The sequence below is a fragment of the Delphinapterus leucas genome, chromosome 1, assembly GCF_059928025.1.
Source record: "Delphinapterus leucas isolate spDelLeu-1000000601 "Yukka" chromosome 1, BTC_Dleu_Yukka2, whole genome shotgun sequence".
NCBI lineage: Eukaryota > Metazoa > Chordata > Mammalia > Artiodactyla > Monodontidae > Delphinapterus > Delphinapterus leucas.
This window is the reverse complement of record NC_143129.1, coordinates 140,899,703-140,920,690: the sequence shown is the minus strand read 5'-3', so window position 1 is coordinate 140,920,690 and position 20,988 is coordinate 140,899,703. Positions and strand designations below refer to the sequence as shown.

The following is a 20,988-nucleotide window of genomic DNA, read 5'->3' as shown; positions in this document are numbered from 1 at the left end:
TTGCGGTGTGTGGGCTTCTCACTGCAGTGGTTTCTCTTGTTGCAGAACACAGGCTCTAGGCGCATGGGCTTCAGTGATTGTGGCATGTGGGCTCAGCAGTTGTGGCTCGTGGGCTCTAGAGCGCAGGCTCAGTAGTTTTGCTGCATGGGCTTAGTTGCTCCGCAGCATGTGGGATCTTCCCAGACCGGGGCTCGAACCCGTGTCCCCTGCATTGGCAGGCGGATTCTTAACCACTGTGCCACCAGGGAAGCCCCTCTAATAGGCTTCTTAAACTTAACATATTCAAAATAAAACTCACCATAACATACATTCACCTGCTTCTCCCCCTGCCTTCCCAATTTTGTAAACAGTACTACTAGTCACCAAGCTATTCCAGCTAGAAACCCAGGAATCATCCTGGATTCTTTCCTTTTTCCTCAATCCCCACACCCAATTTACCAAGCAGTTCTACCTCCAAAACATAATTCAAATCTGTCAACTTCTACCACAACCTTAGGCCAAGCCACCACCAAATCGTGCTTAGATTCCTACAAATGTTTCCTGACTAGTCTCTTTGATTCCCCTCATTTGCCTTTCCAACCTTGTCACAGCTGTCATCCCCTCCCCTTTCCCACTATATTCTAGACACTGGGTTTCAACCAGAGCCTTTGTGCTGCTAGTCTTTCTGCCTAGAATATTTTTCATCAATTCTTCACATATCTATTGTTTTCAACTTAAATGTCACCTCCTCAGTTTCCCTCACCAACTTTATCTAAAGTAGATTCCCCACCTTGTAACTCTCAGTCAGCATCTTGCTTATGTCCGTCACGATCTATAATTAGTCTACTTGTTTACCACCTGACTCCCCTTTATAATATAAGCTCCTTGAGAGCAGGACCATGTCTGTCTTGATTACAGGTGTATCCCCCAAACTTGGCCTAGTGTCTGGCACATAGTAAGTACTTGATAAATAACTGTTAAATGAAGAAACGAAGCATGCAATGATCCCGATTTTTTAGATGAAGAAACTAAGGTTCACAAATCTGATAAGTGGTAGAGCAATGACTCATACCTAAATCTAACTGGCTCCTAAGTTGATTCCTAAAAGGCCATTTTTTCAAAGTCAAAAGAAGAAAGAATAAATTCCTTCTATTTTTAAGTTAAGAGAAAGGTTTCAATATATTACCTCTGTGACTGCTGAGAACTAGCACCAAGTTTAAAAAAAAAAAAAAAAAGAGGTACTCTGGGTACTGAGTAATGGCTTAATGCACCTGATATTCCCATAAAATACTTACAATAAGACCATTCTCAGTTCTCCACGATGAGTCAAGATAGTGGTCTTGTAAAACAGATGCTGTATTTTCATCACTTCTGTAATAATTAAGAAAATGGGTATGAAAGTGAGATTATACCAGTTAATGAACATAATTTACAGAGCACAGTGACTGGAAGGTTTCAGATGTTAAGCAAATATTTAGTTCCTTTCCCCCCTTAACAGATTTAACATTGCAGATGCCTGCTCTACCTTTGGCCTGTGAAATATATAGTGGCTTTAAGCCACCCTATTTCAATTGCTAAATATCAGACTTCTCCTTCTGCCAATAAACAACTTCATGAGGGAAAAAATACCTCCAAACAGCAACTACAACATATTCTGTGGCTATGAACCAACGCTACAGATTTCTTTTGATGAATATGCATGTGTATACAGGAATTCAACTTTACAATTAATTCTTTTAGTTATATCTGAAGCATAGAAGCCACCCATCAACAGTACCACCCTCAAAATGAAGAAAAAGCCAGAACAGATAGAAGAACCAAAAGAAAATACTCAAAGGAGGACAGTACAGTGAAGAGATAAGAAATGTGATGCTTTAGTAACAACTCACATAAAAAAAAATTAACTTGGGTTACTTGGGGGCTTTTCTATGTTCATGGGGGATTAAACTTTAATTCTCACTCTTTTCACTAATTAGAAGTTTCTAAAGTCACCCTGTTCACTTCATATGGAAAAAGCCTGAATAGTTAAGTTTGAGGAGGCCCAATCTGTGATATAATTAAATTTAATATTTGCTTCTGTACGTTTTGAGGTTATAAAGCTTCCTAGTTACTGACTTTTCTCAGTCTAGTGTAAAGAATTTGTACCTCTTAGACTGCAAAAACCTATCTACAGGTTTCTCTCCATCTGGCATATATATAAGGTTTATTGTCTGTCTCATCCAATAAGAATGTTAGCTCCATGAGAGCAAGTACTTAGTTTGGATGACTGCTATATACCCAGGGCTTGGCATATAAAAGATAATCAATATTCGCTGAATGACTGAATGAACAAGATAGGTGGGGCATGGATCACACAGGTCTCTAGGAGTTAAGGAATAAAGATTTTATCATAAAGCTAATTGAGGACTGAAGGGAATAACATGATACGGTCTGGATGTAAGAAAAGACTGCTCTAACTTCAGAAAAGACTAGAAGGGGGTCAAAGAGACGAGAAGTGGTTAAGACGGAGTGATTATATAGATACTAGAGAGAGGTGACAGTAATTCAGACCTAAAGAACAAACAGTGTGAACAGGAAGTGATCACATCTGAGTGGATACTCAGAACAACAGACTCTGATAGAAGGAGAGAGGTAAGGAAAAGGGATAAAATCTAGGTCTGTGCCTTGCATGACTAGGTGGATGGTGCCACTCATTGAACTGGGGAGCTTGGAGAGGCAGGCTGGGTAAGGAAAGTTTCTATAAAGTGAAGCTGAGGTGCTTGTGGAAAGCCCAAGGGCAAACAGATTCAGAGAATTGGATAAATGGATGTGAAGCTCAGGAAAGAGATTTGGGAAACATCAGCATGTATTGGGTGGAACTTAAGAAACTGTTGTTTCTGTAAGTCAAAAATGGTGGAATGTTGGGAAAATTTCATATGGTCCAACTTAACAGAAATTTAAGTCTTGAGAGATGGGACTGTGTGGTTAGTGAGAAGTCTTACGACAAAAATCCCTTGGAACATTATGATTTAAAGAATAAGCAGAAGAAATGGAGGATGACAAAGAAGGGAAACCAAAACATTTCAACGCCATCTTCTAACTTTGGTAACCAGCACTTAGCAAGGACTTAAAAGTGTTTTCACTTAATCCTCAAGGGTTCCACAGATGTTATAATCAGCTGTAACTACACAATTCAGAGGGGCAACTAAGTGTTCACTCACACCAAATGCCATATGATCAGAGCCCCCAACACCAAGGAGCAACTTTCACCAGAATATAATGTTAATGATGCTCTGTGGAATTGTGTAAGGCAATGGCTCTGACCATCAGAAACCAGTAATCTGTTATTGGTTGCCTGAGACTAATATGATTATAGGTGCCACCAGCCGACCTAAGGCTCAGCAGAATAATGAGAAAGGAAAGAAAAAGGAAAAAGAGAAATAAAACACAATCAGAAAAATAAAGAAGAACCCATGGAAAGGGGTAAAGCCAATGCTCTCAGATGATCTTTAGTGTTTCCAAGGCCAGCTCATTTCTCTCTGGACTGCAGATAAGAATCCCTCCCATTTATTTCACAGACTTATTGTGAAAAGTAAATCAAATCATGCATGTAACAGCACTTGATCAAGATTAACTTGATCTACACAAATGTGAACAATGATTGTTATTAAAGGCTTCCTATTCGTTTGTACAGACTCGGACTGCTTCGCCTGAAGATTTGAGAGAGAATGACTAAATGAACTTTAAACCCACTATCTTGGTGCCTCATGAGCAGGGTTAGTACTCTTCTCTACAATTTACAGAGGCGCTATTATCAGGTTGGACCATGTGAAATTGCTACTTTATAGGTCAAAAATGGTCTAAGGTTGGCAGTTTTACATGGTTCAACCTAGAGACTTCTAATGAAGTTGTTCATAGTTACAAGCAACATAGATGGCTGAGTTTAGAATTGGGGTCTTCTGATTCCTGACCAGTCTAGGCCTCTTCCATTACTAAAAGAAGATTCTGAAAGCACATTTTTAAAATGGCATGTATCAACTTCTCTCTCTGCAAGCGAGGAGTCAAACAGCTAGATGTCTCAAGCTGGAGGATGCTGTTTAAAATCACACTGGCCTGCTCTGCAGGAATTGGTAAATAAATTATGACCCCCTCACCGGGTCCTCAAAATACTATCCCTGGTGGGATGGTAAAGAACACAACATTTACAGAGCACCTACCTTATGCTAGAGCACATCCCATAATTATTTCATTTTATCTTCACAATAACCGTATAAGGTACATAACATGATTGTCAGCTAACACATGAGCTGAGGCCCAAGGTCACACTGCTAGTACCTGGCAGGGTCAACCCAGAGCTGTCCAACTCTAAAGTCCAGCCCCTTTCCTTCAAGTCACGCTGCTTCTCGGGAAGTTTTTCATAACTATTCCTACATGGAAAAGGTAACCGGTGGCCGGTAAGGATAAAACGACACGCCCAAGGTCACACGGCCTGCAAGCGATGGAACAAGACTCCTAAGCTCGGGTACTGTCCAGGGGCCGCCCTTGTTCTAGTTATTGTTGGGCGGTGGCAGTAATGGAAGAAGGAATCTAATTGCTGAAGAGTGGACAACGCGCTAGGCGCGGCCGGCGCCCTCACGGCATGCCGGTAAAAGGTTAAAGGGCCGTCGGTCACTAGCCTCCGGTACCCGCACCCTGGGCTCAGGAGGAGCCCGCAAGCGGGATAGGCGAGGCGTCTCCCTGGCCGCTAAGAGACCCTGGCCCAGCGGATGGTCTTCCGCTCCCCTGGCCCCTGCCGGAACCGCGGCCTTTCTAGGATACCCTCCTCACATCTGCGCCCCTCCTCGTCTCTGCAAGAGCCAGTCTCTACGCCTCACCCAGACTGTGCCGCCGCTGGCACCACGTCCCCTTCGATATCCACATCCGCCTCTTCAGCCGCCATGATGGAACCTGACCCCGGCCGTCTTCTCGAGAGATCCCGCGAGAGGTGGAGGGACTGAAGGCGGGGTCCTATGCGTCACGGGGCGGAGTCGAAGCCTCGGCCAGCCCTTCCCATGCTCAGCGGGGCTTTCAGTGAAGTGGGGCTTTCAGTGAAAAAGATGCTGCGGAACCGTGTGGCTTGGTCCTTTTGACTTTTGTTGACTTGTAAAGACCTTGGCAAGTAACCCAGGCTTGGGTTTTGAAGAGACCGTGCTCTTGCATAAATTCTTTGGCGCCTCACTTCTCTAATTTGTAAAACGGGGATAATAGTAAATATCTAGTGTGCTGAAAAGATCAAGTCAGACCTACTTTGAACTGTGAAGGTGGCAACAGTGACCCTTACCTGCTGGTTTTCTTTCTTTCTTTCTTTCCTTCTTCTTTCCTTCCTTCCTTCCTTCCTTCCTTTCTTTCTTTCTTTCCTTCTTCCTTCCTTCCTTTCCTTTTTTTTCTTTTAAGAGAAGGATTATTCAGCACTTACTGAAGTGTTGAACAACATCTGTTTTAAAATTCAAAAGAACATTTAAGAATGTAACTTACGATTGCATATTTTATTTCATAGAAATCTTTACAATTAATTTAAAAATCACTCTCATGACCATTGATCTTCACAATAACCCACTGAGGTAAGCAGGACTAGTGTCCGTCACACATCACAGATGAGGAAACTGAGGCTCAGAAAGCTGAACTGACTAACATAAAGGATAGACAGCTAGTCAAAGACAGAACTGGGACCAGAATCTAGGCCTTTTGACTCTTTATGAGTACTCACCCTCTACAGATCATGTTGTTAGGAACTATGAAAGACAAACACCATTTCTCTCAGAGAATTTATGGCTCCTCAAGAAATTAGATATTGGCCTATGTATTCTTCTACCTTACCATCTATCACTCACATTATTGTAGCTGTTCATTCACTTGCTTCCACCGTTGGATGGTGAATTCATTAAGGACAAAGACTGTATCTGCTAGTCTTTGCACTAGTCCATATACTACCAACATTCAACATGGTGTCTGACACACATAAGGTGTGCAATAAATATTGAACTGATGAATGAACCAATCAGCTAATGGAATGAGTTCACTTCCCGCACTGTTGTGAGTTTGTCCCATCTCACCTTTGTGCTCAAGCCATAAGATGAGCTGTACTATGAATGTGATGGCAGAAGATGGAGAGAAAGTTTTGTAAAGAGGGAGATCCAGTGCTCAGAAACTGAATAATGCTCCATCCTTAGGTCACCCTGAGGGTGCTTTTCCTGTTGCCAAAGGGCTTTTCCAATGACCAGTCCCAGTGGTAACTGGCATGCCTGTAACAGAGTAGGCATTCTAAGATATTTGTTGGATGTAATTTACAGCAAGTTTAGATAGATGGATATAACCAGATAGTCAAAAGAAGATAGATGCTTTTCATTAGATGCTTTTACATAGCAGGCAAGATGGGAAGCCTGGTAGTACTGTTTGGATACACATGATATCAAATGCCTTCTAGACCATGACACAGAATACTGTGTGAAGAGCATCTCCTGCAACACAGAACTGAAGGCTTCCTGGCCCAGTGCCAGCCATCAGTAGGCATTAAAATACATGTGGAAGGAAGGAAAGGAAGTCCTGCACAGAATTCAGATATGCCCCAAGGCCTTTGATATAAAGGCCTCCCTAAACAGAAGGACTAGTCTGAAGCCTCTCCATACATACCCCACACTATGCTCTTGGTTTGCTGGCTTTATGTGAAACAGGCTCCATAAGGGTCTAGCCCAACCCCACCTGCAAGGATACAGCTATAACCCCACAGTCGGGTGGACTCCTGACGCCTGGTCTACTATTTATAATTCCTTGTTCTAGAGGTCTGCAACTCTGTGACTTGTTTGAAGACCTATTTTCTCACCCATTTTCTGAAGAATTCAGAGTTCAGAATTCACAAATATTTGTATTCCTACTGTACTCGGTACTAGGGAAATGACATTGAATGAGATGCACTCAGTCTCTGCTCTCATAAAATCTATCAAACATGCAATTTCAGGATGATGTAATAAGTTCTATGATGGAGGAGTTACAGGCTGCTGTGGGATCACGGGGTGTGGTGGGCACTTATCCCAGAATAAATACTCTCCTATACCACATTTTTGAGGATGATATTCATCAGTTAAAATTTGAGAGTAATGCTCTAGACTCTGGGGACTATGAAATAGAAGACCCTGTCCCTAACTTGGAGAAAAAACCAATGGAAAAAGATTAGAAGAAATAGTGTCTGATCCTCACACAGAGCTTAAAGACAAGATCTGAAGGGCTCAAACTGTTTCCAGGTAAACTTAACTACATTTCCCCTCCCTCACCAAAAAACTCAAAAGTACTTATAAGAATACAAAAATAGGTAAGCCAGACAGAGAAAGAAAAATATTGTATGATATTGCTTATATTTAGAATCTAAAAAAAAGAAGAAAAAGTTACAAACTTATTTACAAAACAGAAAAAGACTCAAAGACCTAGAAAACAAACTTATGGCTACCAAAGGAGAAAGGGTGGTGGGAGGGATAAATCAGGAGTTTGGGATTAACATATACACACTACTATATATCGAATAGATAACCAACAAAGATCTACTGTATAGCACAGGGAACTATACTCAATATTTTGTACTAACCTGTAAGGGAAAAGAATCTGAAAAAGATTATATATACATATGTATAAGTATATGTATATGTCACTGTGTTGTACACCTGAAACTAACATGACATTGTAAATCAACTATACTTCAATAAATTTTTTTTTAAATACAGAAATACCCAGCACCCAATAAATTTCAAAATGCCTGGCATCCAATTATGAGGCATGCAAAGAAGTAGGAGAATATGACCCATAATCAGAGAAAAAATCAATCAATTGAAACCCACCCAATACTGTCACAGTTATTAGAATTAGCACACTAAGGCATTAAAATAGTTGTTATAACTGTATTCTATATGTCTGCATGTTAAAAAAGTTAAGTAGAGATGTGGAAAATATAAAAATAATGAAACTGAACTTCCAGAGACGAAAATTACAATGCCTGAGACAAACAATACACTGGGTGGGATTAATGGTAAATTAGACATTGCAAAATAAAGGATTAGTGGACTTGAGCACATAATCAAAGAACTATCCCTTTCATTTTAGAGGTGAGGAAACCAAGATTCAGATAGAGTTACATAGCTGAGTACCAGAGCTGGGATTCCAACCCAAGTCTTTCTCACTCTACACTTACTCTGTTATATTTTCATTTACAACAGAAAGAATAGGGTATTTTGCAATACTATGTGAGATATTTTCACATTTGGTTTAAGAATAAATCACAGTCAGGTATCTCTGATTTCTTTGAGGTGCTTAGGTCTAGAAATGAGTAGAAAGTGTATTCTGAAGGCTGGAAAACTGTCTTGGGTTTCAGATTTTCTGTCCCCCGTTAATACACTCTATTTGATCCTAAAGTAGAATTAGCAGGAGGTGGCATACCTGTAAATCCTCCTGAATGCTGTCAGAGGAACATTCAGTCAATTAATTGTCTGTCTCATATCTCAGCTATATTGTGTTTGAATCCTTTGGAGAGCTCGTTTCCTTTTTCTCCATTTCTGGTGAAAAAAGATCACTGCATTTTTATTGAAAAAGCAAAGTATAATGGCAATATTATTCCATAAAAGCTGGCATGTTAATATTCATTCTAATTAGCTCAGATTTGTAACATGCTTTAAAAGTGGGAAGTGTCATACAACTGCTCACTAATGTTGTTATTACATTATGATCCAAACTGTCAGCTAAATGATTGCCAGAGATTCAAAAGAGTTCCCATTTTAAAAATAAAATGGCCAGTTAGTGGGGAGGAAAACCACTTTATCTAAATAGAGGTGAGATAACAGATGAATGCAGACATAGAATTATAGGCTACACTTGGCAAGCATTGGATATGAATTGAATTGTTCCAGGAAAGCAAGCTGCATTTTATTTTATTTTCCCTCCCCAATTCCCTGAAATCACATAAGGTAGCTACTGAAAAAGCTGTTCTCAATATGTTGTAAGGAAAGTCTGCCAATGCACTTCTTACATTTTAATTACAGTAATGTTACATTCATCTGACGTTATTCGGAAGGAGAAGAAAAGATGCCAACGTTAATGAGCTCCTACTATGTGCCATGCATTTTACATACATTATTTCCTTACAGCCCTTTGAGGCAAGGAATTGTTATTTCCATTTACAGATGTGGTAACTAAGGTTCAGACTAGTTAAGCAATTTACCCAAGGAAATGTAGCTTATCATCTTTTCATTACATCATGCTATCTCAGGTTGGGTACTAATAGCATCATTCAGAATTGCATCTTTTCTTCTCAGCAGCCCCCAGTGGAAGGATTATTCCTCTTTCTCAATAGCTCCAGGAGGATGAGCGGGGCTGGCCAGGCTTGGGTTTCATGCCATCCCAGAAGCCAGGTGGACTCAGTTCCACCAGCACCACATGGAATAAGAGGAATGGTGGCTCCCCAAACAAAATAAGGGTACCATTTCCAGAGAGAGGAGGAATGGATGCTGGGTAGGTAAGACAGCAGATGCCCACTATACAGTTTCATGTCGCACGTCCCCTCTGTTCCCCCAAGCCTTGGATACAATCTGTGAACCACTACAGGCTCATGTTAACATTGTTATCAGGCAAATTATTCAGCCTCTCCAGTCTCCTGCTTCTTCATTTGTAAAATGACCTATGAAATAATCTCTTCTGGGCTAAAATTCTTTGATCCTGCTCTTATTCATCTCACAGACATTTATTGAACATTGTTATAGGCAAAACAGGGGGATGGGAATGTCGGAGTGTGCATGCGTTTATATATAGTTCTCTGGACCACAAACAAAATATGCCCTCTACTTTTTTTTTTTTTGCGGTATGCGGGCCTCTCACTGCTGCGGCCTCTCCCGTTGCGGAGCAACAGGCTCCGGACGCGCAGGCTCAGCGGCCATGGCTCACGGGCCCAGCTGCTCCGCGGACCCCGGACCGGGGTACAAACCCGTGTCCCCGCATCGGCAGACGGACTCTCAACCACTGCGCCACCAGGGAAGCCCTGCCCTCTACTTTAAATCTGCATCTCTTCCCCCATTCCCAGCCCATCCACATTCTCAAGGGCACTCTGCCTCTCTCCATCCCTCCCCTCTCCCTCCTCCCTCTCTCCCTCCTTCCCTCCCTCTGAAAGGGCTGGTCCTGACTGAACTCTGGTCTTCTTTTGCCCTTTTGAAACTCTGGCTCAGAGTTGCCAAATCCGATTTTTCTTTTAAGACCAGCCAGAAATCAAGATTAATTTGTGAAAACCAATTCAAGTTTTTTAAAAATGCTGTTGAACCAAACAAACACTTATGTGGGCTATAGCTGACCTGTCCTAAATCCTTCTCTCATACAAAATGTAATGCTTCAGTGTTTTTGTTTTTGTTTTCACATGTGCTTGTCCTGCTATTAAAGACTTCTTAAAGGCAGAGAAAATGCTTCTGTTCTTCTTCTTACCCATGACATCTAGCACAATGTCTGGTACACAGCATGCGCTTAATAATTGTTGAATGGATGAGCGAATCAAGTGGAAAGAATAAGGCCAGAGTTTTGTTTTAATTGAAAACAAAAAAACTTACTTTATAAACACATAATCAATGAATATTTTAAATGAGAAATATATATGGCAATTGAATCATGATCCTGACCAAAAATACACAACCCAATAGACAAGGGGAAAATTATAAACCTAAATAGATCCCCAAAGTCCCTTTCCATTACTGAGGGAGAGACACATGAAGTTCTACTGCCTGACTATTTATTTAGAGTCTATACTTTCGGGAGGAACCAAGGGGAGGCAGAAGTTAAATAATTAAATTGAGGAAAATAGTTCACTGTGTATTGATCCTAAAGGACTGTTTAAGATCAACACCTGTGCTGACTCCCATTTCTATAACTCACATGTGATAGAATCCTTGTGCACAAAATCCAGTCCAGTGTCCTTCACTTCATCATCTTGGTAGCTCCATTTCCATGTGAAAAGTCAGCTTTAGTGTTATCTCCTCACTTAACATCTTCCTGACCATCCACATACAAACCACCCCCTCTTCCACGAGCCTAAAGCCATAGTGCATGCTGTGTCAGGGTGCCATCACTCCGGCATGTAATTGTGACCCTGCCCATGTCCACACTAGCCTGGGGCCTTTTTTGAGGACGGGGACCATGTATAGGTTATCCATGCCTAGCACTTAGTGGGTGCTCAGTCAATGTTTAGAGAATTGCATCAATGACATGTCCTCTATATTAGGAAGCATATTATCTCCAGAGCCCCAAGGTATTCAGTTCAATCCAGTAAGTGTTTATTGAGCACCTATTATGTTCCTGACACTGTTCTGAATGCTTGGGATATGCCAATGAATAATAAAGACAAAGTCCCCTACCTTGGTGGAACTCGCATCCTAGCAGAGGGGAAAAGAAAATAAACAATGAACATATATTAATTAATTGTATATTTGTTAGAAGTGGTTGAGTGCTAAGGAAAAAGAAAAAAAGTAAAACAGGATAAGGGGCCCAAGAGTTCAGAGTGGTGGAGGCCTGCAGGATTAAAGAGGGGGCTCAGGGTAGGTGTTATTGGAAAGGTGGCATTTGAGCAGTCTTGCAAAGCTGAGGGAGTTGCCCATCTGATGTCAGCAGAAAGGGTTCAGGTGGGAGAAGCAGCCAGTGCAAAAAACTCCAGGTGGGAGTGTGCCTAGTGGAGGCCAGTGTGAAGGAAAGTGAGCAAAGAGGAGAGCATTTGGAGAAGAAGCCAGACTTGTGATAGGACCGCATTTTGTAGAGCTTTAGGTGTCATTATAAGGACATTAGTTCTCACGCTTAGTGAATCTGGGAGTTATTGCAGGGATCTAGAGAGATTAAAGACAGATTTTAGCAGTATGAATTCAATGAAATTTACTTAAGATTGCATACTGAGTGGTTGATAATATATTTAATGTTTCTTAAGAAGCATACAACATATGTCAGATTTCTGAAGAAAAAAATCCCATCAAATATAATGGATACTTTGGTCAAAATAATTCCTTTTTTCCAGGATTATGTATGATCACCTTTTTGTCTCTGCTGACTTGGTTTTCAATCCACCTGACTTATTTCTCCTTTTTTCACACTACATTAGAATGTCTCTTTTGAACAGCTATATCAACTGCTCGAGAAATAGACTGCCATAAAATTTCCCATTAATTTAAAATGTGTGTTTTAAGTATGGAGGTTCCCTAAAAAATCTAAAAATAGAACTACCATATGACCCAGCAATCCCATTATTGGGCATACACCCTGAGAAAAACATAATTCAAAAAGAGACATGTACCGCAGTGTTTATTGCAGCACTATTTACAATAGTCAGGACATGGAAGCAACCTAAGTGTCCATGGACAGATGAATGGATAAAGAAGATGTGGCACATATATACAATGGAATATTACTCAGCCATAAAAAGAAACAAAATTGAATTTTTTATAGTGAGGTGGGTGGACCTAGAGTCTGTCATACAGAGCGAAGTAAGTCAGAAAGAGAAAAACAAATACCATATGCTAACACATGTATATGGAACCTAAAAGAAAAAAATGGTTCTGATGGACCTAAGGGCAGGACAGGAATAAAGATGCAGACATAGAGAATGGACTTGAGGACACGGGGAGGGGGAAAGGTAAGCTGGGATGAAGTGAGAGAGTAGCATTGACATATATACACTACCAAATGTAAAATAGATAACTAGTGGGAAGCAGCTACATAGCACAGCGAGATCAGCTCAGTGCTTTGTGATCATCTAGAGGGGTGGGATAGGGAGGGTGGGAGGGAGAGAGATGCAAGAGGGAGGGAATATATGTATACGTATAGCTGATTCACTTTGTTATACAGCAGAAACTAACACAACGTTGTAAAGCAATTATACTCCAATAAAGATGTTTAAAAAAATTTACATTAAATACATTCATTAAAAAATAATAAAATAAAATGTGGATAATAAGACCTACCCACTGCAAAGGGTTGGTATGAGGATTAAACTTTGAGTCATTATATATGAAATAGCTTCATTTTTTCTGAAATGTTATACAGATACAAGGGGGAAGCTTTCATTAACACAGATATCTCTGTTTTGCATTAAAAAATGTACCCGACCTGTGGATTATACCAGGAATTAGCAAACTATGTCCTGTGGGCCAAACCTGACCTGTTGCCTTTTTTTGTAAATAAAGCTTTATTGGAACACACATACACACAAAATAAAATGTGTGTTTTAAACTCATAGAAGAAGAGATCAGACTTGTGGTTACCAGAGGCAGGGAGAGGGTGGGGAGGGGGGAGGGGGGAACTGGGTAAAGGTAGTGAAAAGGTATAAACTTGCAGTTATAAGATAAATAAGTACTAGGGATGTAATGGACAACATGATAAATATAATTAACACTGCCGTATGTTATATATGAAAGTTAAGAGAGTAAATCCTGTGAGTTCTCATCACAAGGAAAAGATTTTATGTATTTTCTGTAATTTTGGATCTCTATGAGATGATGGATGTTCACTAAACTTACCGTTGTAATTTTATGATGTGTATAAGTCAAATCATGATGCTATACACCTTAAAAGGTGCTGTACGTGAATTATATTTCAATAAAACTAGAAGAAAGAATACCCAAGAGAAAAAAATTTTAAAAATAAAATGGGCGTTTTGACTCCACTGAGAGGGGCCTTAGTCTATATGGTGTATGCTGAGTACTCTTCTAGATTCAGTAGCTACTGAACAAAATCTTGCCAGCACTGCTAAGAAGTTCATACCTAATATAGAAACTGTTTATCAGAAAGCAAGAAGACAAATGCCATGAGGCAGAGGTCTGTGCCTGGCACCGTGGAGGTCTGATGGGGCAAGGCTAATTCTGTGCAAGTTAGAAAAGAGAGACCTCTTCTGCATGGCCTCATCCTCTTAGCCCATCTTTTACTCCAGCTGTTGCCATGGCAACCAGCATCACACAGGTATAATCTGATAGCACTACTCATCTCTCATTTTCTGTACCAGGACTTCTCTGACTCATGCACAATCTGGGAAAGCAAGGATGTTAACATCCCATAAGGCAAATAATGACCCATGGGGAGCAGGATTTGATGAGTAAATGCCCCTCTCTTCTATCTCACGGGTAATAATTCTGAAGTGCATCCTGTGCAGATCCTCAAATGATCCCTGTAGGATGGAGCCCCAATTGCTTACAAAAAGGAACAAAGCAATAACTTACTCTTCTATTGACTTGGTCTTCTTCACTGTTAAACTCTTTCCAGTCCTCCTTCATAATCATTGGGACTCAGATAAATGACCCTCTTCAAGTCCTGGTCCCACACCCTTTTTTCCTGGGGAAGCCCAAGCTAATACAGTGGTGTTAGACCTGGGTTTTGAAAGCTGAGCATGAGTTTTCCAAGTACAGAGACAGGGAGAGCGCATCCCAGGCAAAAGGAAAAAGCAGGAGCAAAGACAAGGAGGCACGAACAGTACAGGCACATCTAGGGATTTGCAGTAACCAGTTGTGGCTGAAGCATGGGGTGTATGGAGGCCGTGAGGAGGAGAAAATTCCTAGTGGGAAGGTTTGTTGATTGAGAAATACTTATCAGATATACTAAGCTGAGAATATTGAAAAAACGTTCCCTCAAAAGTTTTGTTTGTTGTTCGTTTTTCATCATAAGCACCTGCATTGCTCTTCATTTCTGAGAAATCAATGGCCCATGGACTGGATAATAACTTTCAGCCATGCTGAAAGTTGAAGACAAAGTTGAATATTTGGGTGAAAGACCAATTTCTGGAAAATAAAACTGCTCTTAGTGTGCATATTATCTACAGGTATATAAAACAATTTACAACTGTCTTATTGTGACCAAAAGAGGGGGACCCCAAAAAATTTCAAGGAAGTAAAGTAAATGGAAATGAATTGTGTAATATACATTGTTATTAATTAGTAAAATGACAGTGAATTTCATTGTTTTATTATGGTGAACAAAAAAGTTTTACAAGTGCTTTTGTGTAATAATTCCCACCTTATTTACTTTTATTTACCCATTAGGTCTTAAATTATTTAACTACAAATACTCTTAGGGAGGGGTGGTACACTTACATTTGAAAAGGAATTTTGGACCTCTTTATTTTAGTACTATGTTCTGATTTATACAGTAATGACCATATTTCATCAAATCTTGACTTCATTATAATGGATAGTAAGTTATTCCCTTATTTTATATGCCATTAAGAATGAAAAAGCACCCTCATGCCACAACTAGAGAGCAGCCTGAGCCGCAGTGAAGAGCCCACGTGCAACAATAAAAATTCTGTGTGCATTAATGAAGATCCTGGGTGCTGCACCTAAGACTTGATGCAACCAAAAAATAATAATAATAATTAATTAATTTTTAAAAAAATGAAAAAACACTGCCAATTACATTTTGACATGCTGTCAACTGTAAGATGCATCCTGATTTCAGAGATTTGAGAAAATAGGCAAAGTAAATTAGATGTCTGCAATTTCATTTCCCTTGTCTGATTGTGAGCTCTGGGGGAGATGGGAATTTGACTTGCTCAGCTTTGACTTTTTCCACACTGGTACAGTTCCTGGTACATGTATAGTTGATATGTGTTCACCAAATGTTTGCTGAATTAAACTAAGCAGATCTCTATCTATCTTTACCCATGGTTGGTATCCTCCCGCAGACTAGGACATTCCTTGTGATGAGAATTTCTTCACCCACCTCAGAACCCTGCATAACGTAATCACATAGACCTACTACTAGTCAGCATCAACAAAAATATCATATTACCACCTTTTTGTTTATACTCAGTTGAGAAGTCAAAGTGTGTGAAGATTTTCCATAATGTGTTTTATGTATGTTTGTCTCCATGCCACAGATCATATTCTATCACATTTATAAGAAAACCAAGGCCCTCTTTTAAAAAATGATTGTTTACAAGTGGTAGTAAAAATAATTTTAAAAGTACAGATATTGTGTTAATTGTTTACACGGGAGGGTATGTTTGGGAGGCCACATGCTGTTTGTAACTCTTCTAAGCCTTTGAAAGGATTTACGTACAAAGAAAAAATTGGACATCAAGGAATTATTCATATACATTTTTCTGTGGTTTTCATTTAAGGCAGGAAGGGATTGTTCAAGGTTTTCCATGCTTTTATTTGATTTAATTTCATGCTCACTGAGGCCCATTTCCGTCACAGCCACTGACACCTTGAAAATCACACCTGTGATTTTCCTCTGCTAAGCAGCCCAGATGATATTTGGTAAGATTCTTGGCATCTAAGCTTCATGTCTTGGAAACAGACCTCCCTGCATTAGTGAAGATTCCAGGGCATTCTTCTTACCGATCCAACTAAGCCTTTGAAAATATACTACGACCACGAGGATTTTTCAGCCTTAGTCTGGATCTGGCATAAAGGGAGCTGGGGACCTTGGAAGGCTCTGATGCCTGGGGTGCAGAGGTTACACCTCATTAGCCCCAGAGCAGTGGCTCCTTTTCCCCCTTGCCCTCGCGGTCTACACCTTCCTATCCTGGCCCGTGGCCTGGACTGCCCACGCCTCCGGAAGACAGCACTGTCATCTGACATGCTTCCCGGGAGAGTACAGACAGACACACGCCCACCCTCATACTCCCGCTGCAGGGATTTCATCTTTATTTTTATTTTGTCTGCTCGCGGCTTGTCCTAACTTAAGAGCTTAGGTGGATTCTCTGAATGGAAAAGATGATGTTTGCCAGAATGAACAGTGAATGGAGGAGTGGAAAGTGAACAGGAGGGAATTCTGGCTTTGCCTTTACTGCCATGATGCCTTTGAAAAGTACTCATCCTTACTGGGTCTCTGTTTCACCATCTGTAATGGTGGGGAAGGATCCCTACCTCGGAGGGCTGTTGGGAGGATGAAATGACATGAAACAAAATGAAATAAAGACAATGCAAGTGGAAAGGCTTAGCCCAGGGTATGACACAAGGTAGGTACTTAACAAATGTTATACTGCCTCAGGCGACAGTTGTTCTTGGCCATGGCTGTGCTCTGAACACAATGTGTCTGGCTTTGACCATAATGTCTGCTGTAGCTCTGTGTTCAAAACTGTCGCTCCTTCAAATGGGCACTAGCTTGCCTGTGAGGTGCAGCTGAGAATGTCACTGGGGACCAGGCCTTTGCTGCCTGCCCGGGGAGGAGAGATCTGCATTTCTGGTTATCATGGCCCTTTGCTGTCAGTTGCCGCCTGAGACTGGTATGGTCTATATTAAATCTGAGATCGTACGGCCTTGCCCACATCCTCCCCGTTCAGTGAATAGGAAAGATAGACTCTAAAGCTGTAGAATGATTTAAACATGAAATCTGAGGTCTAATAATTCCCCTTTAGGTTGTGCAAGCCAGAAGTTTTAAAATCACACGAGGGGCTTCCCTGGTGGCGCAGTGGTTGAGAGTCCACCCGCCGATGCAGGCGACGCGGGTTTGTGTCCCGGTCCGGGGGCATCCCACATGCCGCGGAGCGGCTGGGCCCGTGAGCCATGGCCGCTGAGCCTGCGCGTCCGGAGCCTGTGCTCCGCAACGGGAGAGGCCACAACAGTGAGAGGCCCGCGTACCGCAAAAAAAAAAAAAAAAAAAAAAAAAAAAAATTCACACGAGAACGATTTAAGGGAAAAAACACTCATTTCTGTTCTTGGCAAACACAAACAGCTAATGCTTTGCTAGTCTGGTTTTCTTAAATGATCTTTACTTAGAGAAGGATCCATTGCCCAAAGAGGGTATCTGGGTCGGGAATCTGCCAGTGGGAGAGTGAGTGGCAGATGCTCTGAGTTCAGATGGTTGGGGGCTCAAAGGCCTGCCCTGGTGTGTGCTGGCCTCAGAGGGAAGCCGGGCTTTAATGGGCCTTTACTGGATCTCGATGCTCCACCCAAGGATCTGGAAATGAAGAAATCGCTTTGTGCGTTTTTCTCCTTCCCTTCAGATGACATATCCCAGCAAAGGGGTAGGGTCTCTGCTTAATACCTCTTGCCTTCTCTCTTTCTCTATTTTCTCTCTGCTTCCTTTCCCCCTTTCTCCATCTTTCTCCTGCCTCCCCTCTTTGAGTAAAATCTGGAGCAAAGTATCAACTCAGAAGGCAAAGCTCTCTGTGTTCAACTCTTATGAACTGTGTGACCTGGAGCAAGTCACTTAACAGCTTTGAATCTTTAAAAAAATATATCTTGAAAAATAGGGGAACCATATTTTTCATGCATCCAAGCATTTGTAAATTAACTTATTAATCACGTATCTACTAAACACCTTTGGATGTCAGGCCCTGGACTGAAGATACGGGGGATGTGGATACAAAGGTGATTAAAATACAGTCCCTACCCGATGGGTGATCACACTAGAGTGGAGGATGATACTCAACTCACAGTGCTGTCTCAAGAATTAAATAAAATAATGCAGTTTAAAGTATTTTGTGAACTGAATGGTTCATTATGAAAAGTAATATATTAACACTTCTGACTTCCTTTTAGCAACTTCTAAAAGGCTTAATTTCTGCCATCAAAATATCTCCTTGGGCTGACCTAGACTTTCAGATTGCAAGTCCTTTTGGAACTCGTGGAATAAAGAACACGTGGCCATTATGTTAGGTATGATGCACATTTGACGTCTCCTGCAGAGACCTAAAGGAAAAGGGCTTAAATACTGCAGAAGTGTCTTTCTTTCTCATGTAACAAGCCATGCATTGGCAGACCAGGGCTGATGTAGCAGCTCCTCCTTGGGTCATTCAGTGGCTCCCTAAGGTATCGCCCTTCTTGGGATGATCCAACCTGGCAGAATCCAAGGTGGCTACCAGCATTACATCTGAATGTCAGCCAGCAAGGCAGAGGTAAGAGGCAAAATGGAGAGTACCCCTTCCCTTTGGGAAGTTGTCTACCTCCTTCTGCTTATGTCCCATGTGCCAAAATTTAGAATTAGGTGACCCCACCTACTTTCAGGGGAGGCTGGGAAATGAAATCTTTATCCTGGGCACCTGTCCCACCCCACATCCAAACTGTCAAATGTGTCCAAAATCCAACCCCTTCTCACCATTACCCTGTTTTGACTATGGTCCAAGTCACCATCCTTCTCCTTTGAATGACTGCAGTAGCCACCTAACTGGCTTCCCTGCTTCTACTCTTGCTCTCACCTGAAATCTTCACTCAGCACAGAATGAATCTTTTAGAAGTCCGATTTTTAACTTCTTTACTCAAAACTCTCCAATGGCAGGTGAGACTCTCAGAATGAGATTCCTGTTACCTGTGACCTTCTCCCCTTCTCTCTCACCCACTCCAGCCACACTTGCTTCCTCGCTGGTCCTTAGGATGGCAGACACACTCCTGTAGGATGCTTTTTACTGGCCATTGCTTCAGCCTGGAACACCCTCCAACTCAGATATTTACATGGCTTATTCCCTCACCTCCTTCAAAACTATGCTCAAAAGTCACTTTCTCTTAGAGGTTTACCATTACTACCCTGTTTAAAATGGCAAGCCCCATTTCCTTCCTTTACCTATCTACCTTATGTATATTTTTCATATTAGGTACATTTTCTATTATTTGGTATACTTTACTTATTTATTATCTTTACTGTTCTCGTGTATCTTCCTTTGCTAGAAAGACAGCTCCATGAACACAGGATTTTTATCTTTCTTTTAAACTGATGCATTCCAGCACCTGGTACAGTGCCTGGTACCTAATAGATACTTAACAAATATTTGTTGAATATAAGATTGAATGAAAAGATGGAGTCAAACCCAGTTCTGAAATTTGAGTGCTGGATCCACTTTGTCTGAAATAAGACCAATTCTAGATTTTTAAGTTCTGCAGGTCAACAAATTCATTTAAAAATTTTATTTACGAAAAACGGTTTATTTAACTAAATCAATTAGAGTTGGGATTTTGTTATTTGCAAGAAAAGATCCCTGGCCTCCAGAGAGAGCTGACATAGACTGGGAAATAATGGAAGACCTCTCTGAGGAAGTAACAGTTAAGCTGAAGCTTGAAGGATGAACAGGAACTGATCAAACCAGGATCAGGGAAGAGGATGAGCAGTGCAGGGAGAGTATTCCAGGCTGGTAGGTGACGGAAACCCCAGGGCAGGCAGGCATTGAAAGCTGTCTGTTGAGACTGAAATATGATGAATGAGTTGGAGAAGGGTGTGAGATGGAACCAAGAGGTGAGCTGAGGCCAGATCGTAGGAGGGCCATGGAAGTAGGAGGGAAGATTTTTAATGATATTCTGAGGGCAACGGAAAACACATTACGGGTTTTAAGCAGCAAAGTGACATGATCTAGCATATTTTTCTAAAAGATCACCTTGGTATTGGGGGGTTAATGTATTTGTGTGTGTGTGTGTATTTTGGGGAGAGTATTGTGAAAGTGGGGAGATCAGGTATCCAGAGGAGGTATGATAGTTGTTTGGATGTGAGTAGTGCCAATAGAGAGAAGCAGATGAAATTGAAATACATTTTGGAGGTATAATCAACAGGATTTGGTGACAGATTGGCTATGGGTGTGAGGAAGAAGGAGGCAACAAGAATAACTCCTAGGTTTTTGGCTTGAACAATGCAAGGGATGCAGGTGCTGTTTGCTGAGATGTGAAGACTGGAGCTGGAGCAGGTTGAGGGAGAAGCCCTCAGTCAGAGGCAACGGGGCCTGATGCAAAATGGTTCTTGGCTGAGTATTGATGATGTTTTCTACCATAGTTAGGCACTGATATATCTTGAATATATTTGTTGGACAATCAATTTATCGCGGCACATTAAAATTCCTTTTCCATGAGAGAAAAGTAAGGACAGCACTACATTTGCTCTATTTTTCTATGTAAATGATGTGGCTAAGGTAAATTTCCTCAGAGTAAGAACATGATCCCAGCCAAGACAAGGAATAGTTAGAGCACCCCCTGCTGGGGAGGCTAAAGAAGGCCTCCAGCATCGCATGGGAAATTGGAGTAGATGGTCTTTGTGGTCCTTCCAACTTTGGGGTTCTGTGATTCAGTGCGATAGCCA

The 20,988-nt window shown here is 41.2% G+C and overlaps 1 protein-coding gene across 8 annotated transcripts in view; it reads right to left on the bottom strand.

Annotated features, from left to right (window-relative positions):
* The window catches only part of MYSM1 (Myb like, SWIRM and MPN domains 1), a 38,591-nt gene extending 33,656 nt beyond the window's left edge, over positions 1 to 4,935 (bottom strand). For all 8 annotated transcript variants that reach the window (XR_016395175.1, XR_016395184.1, XM_022575799.2 and 5 more), the window contains exons 1-2: positions 4,833 to 4,935; positions 1,275 to 1,350 (exon numbers count right to left, since the gene is read on the bottom strand). Coding sequence is in view for 6 of the 8 variants with exons in the window: in XM_022575799.2 (XP_022431507.1) it covers positions 1,275 to 1,350; positions 4,833 to 4,897 (141 nt within the window). In the remaining 2 variants the exon portion in view is untranslated. The remainder of the gene's footprint in view (positions 1 to 1,274; positions 1,351 to 4,832) is intronic.
* Between the last annotated feature and the right edge of the window lie 16,053 nt (positions 4,936 to 20,988).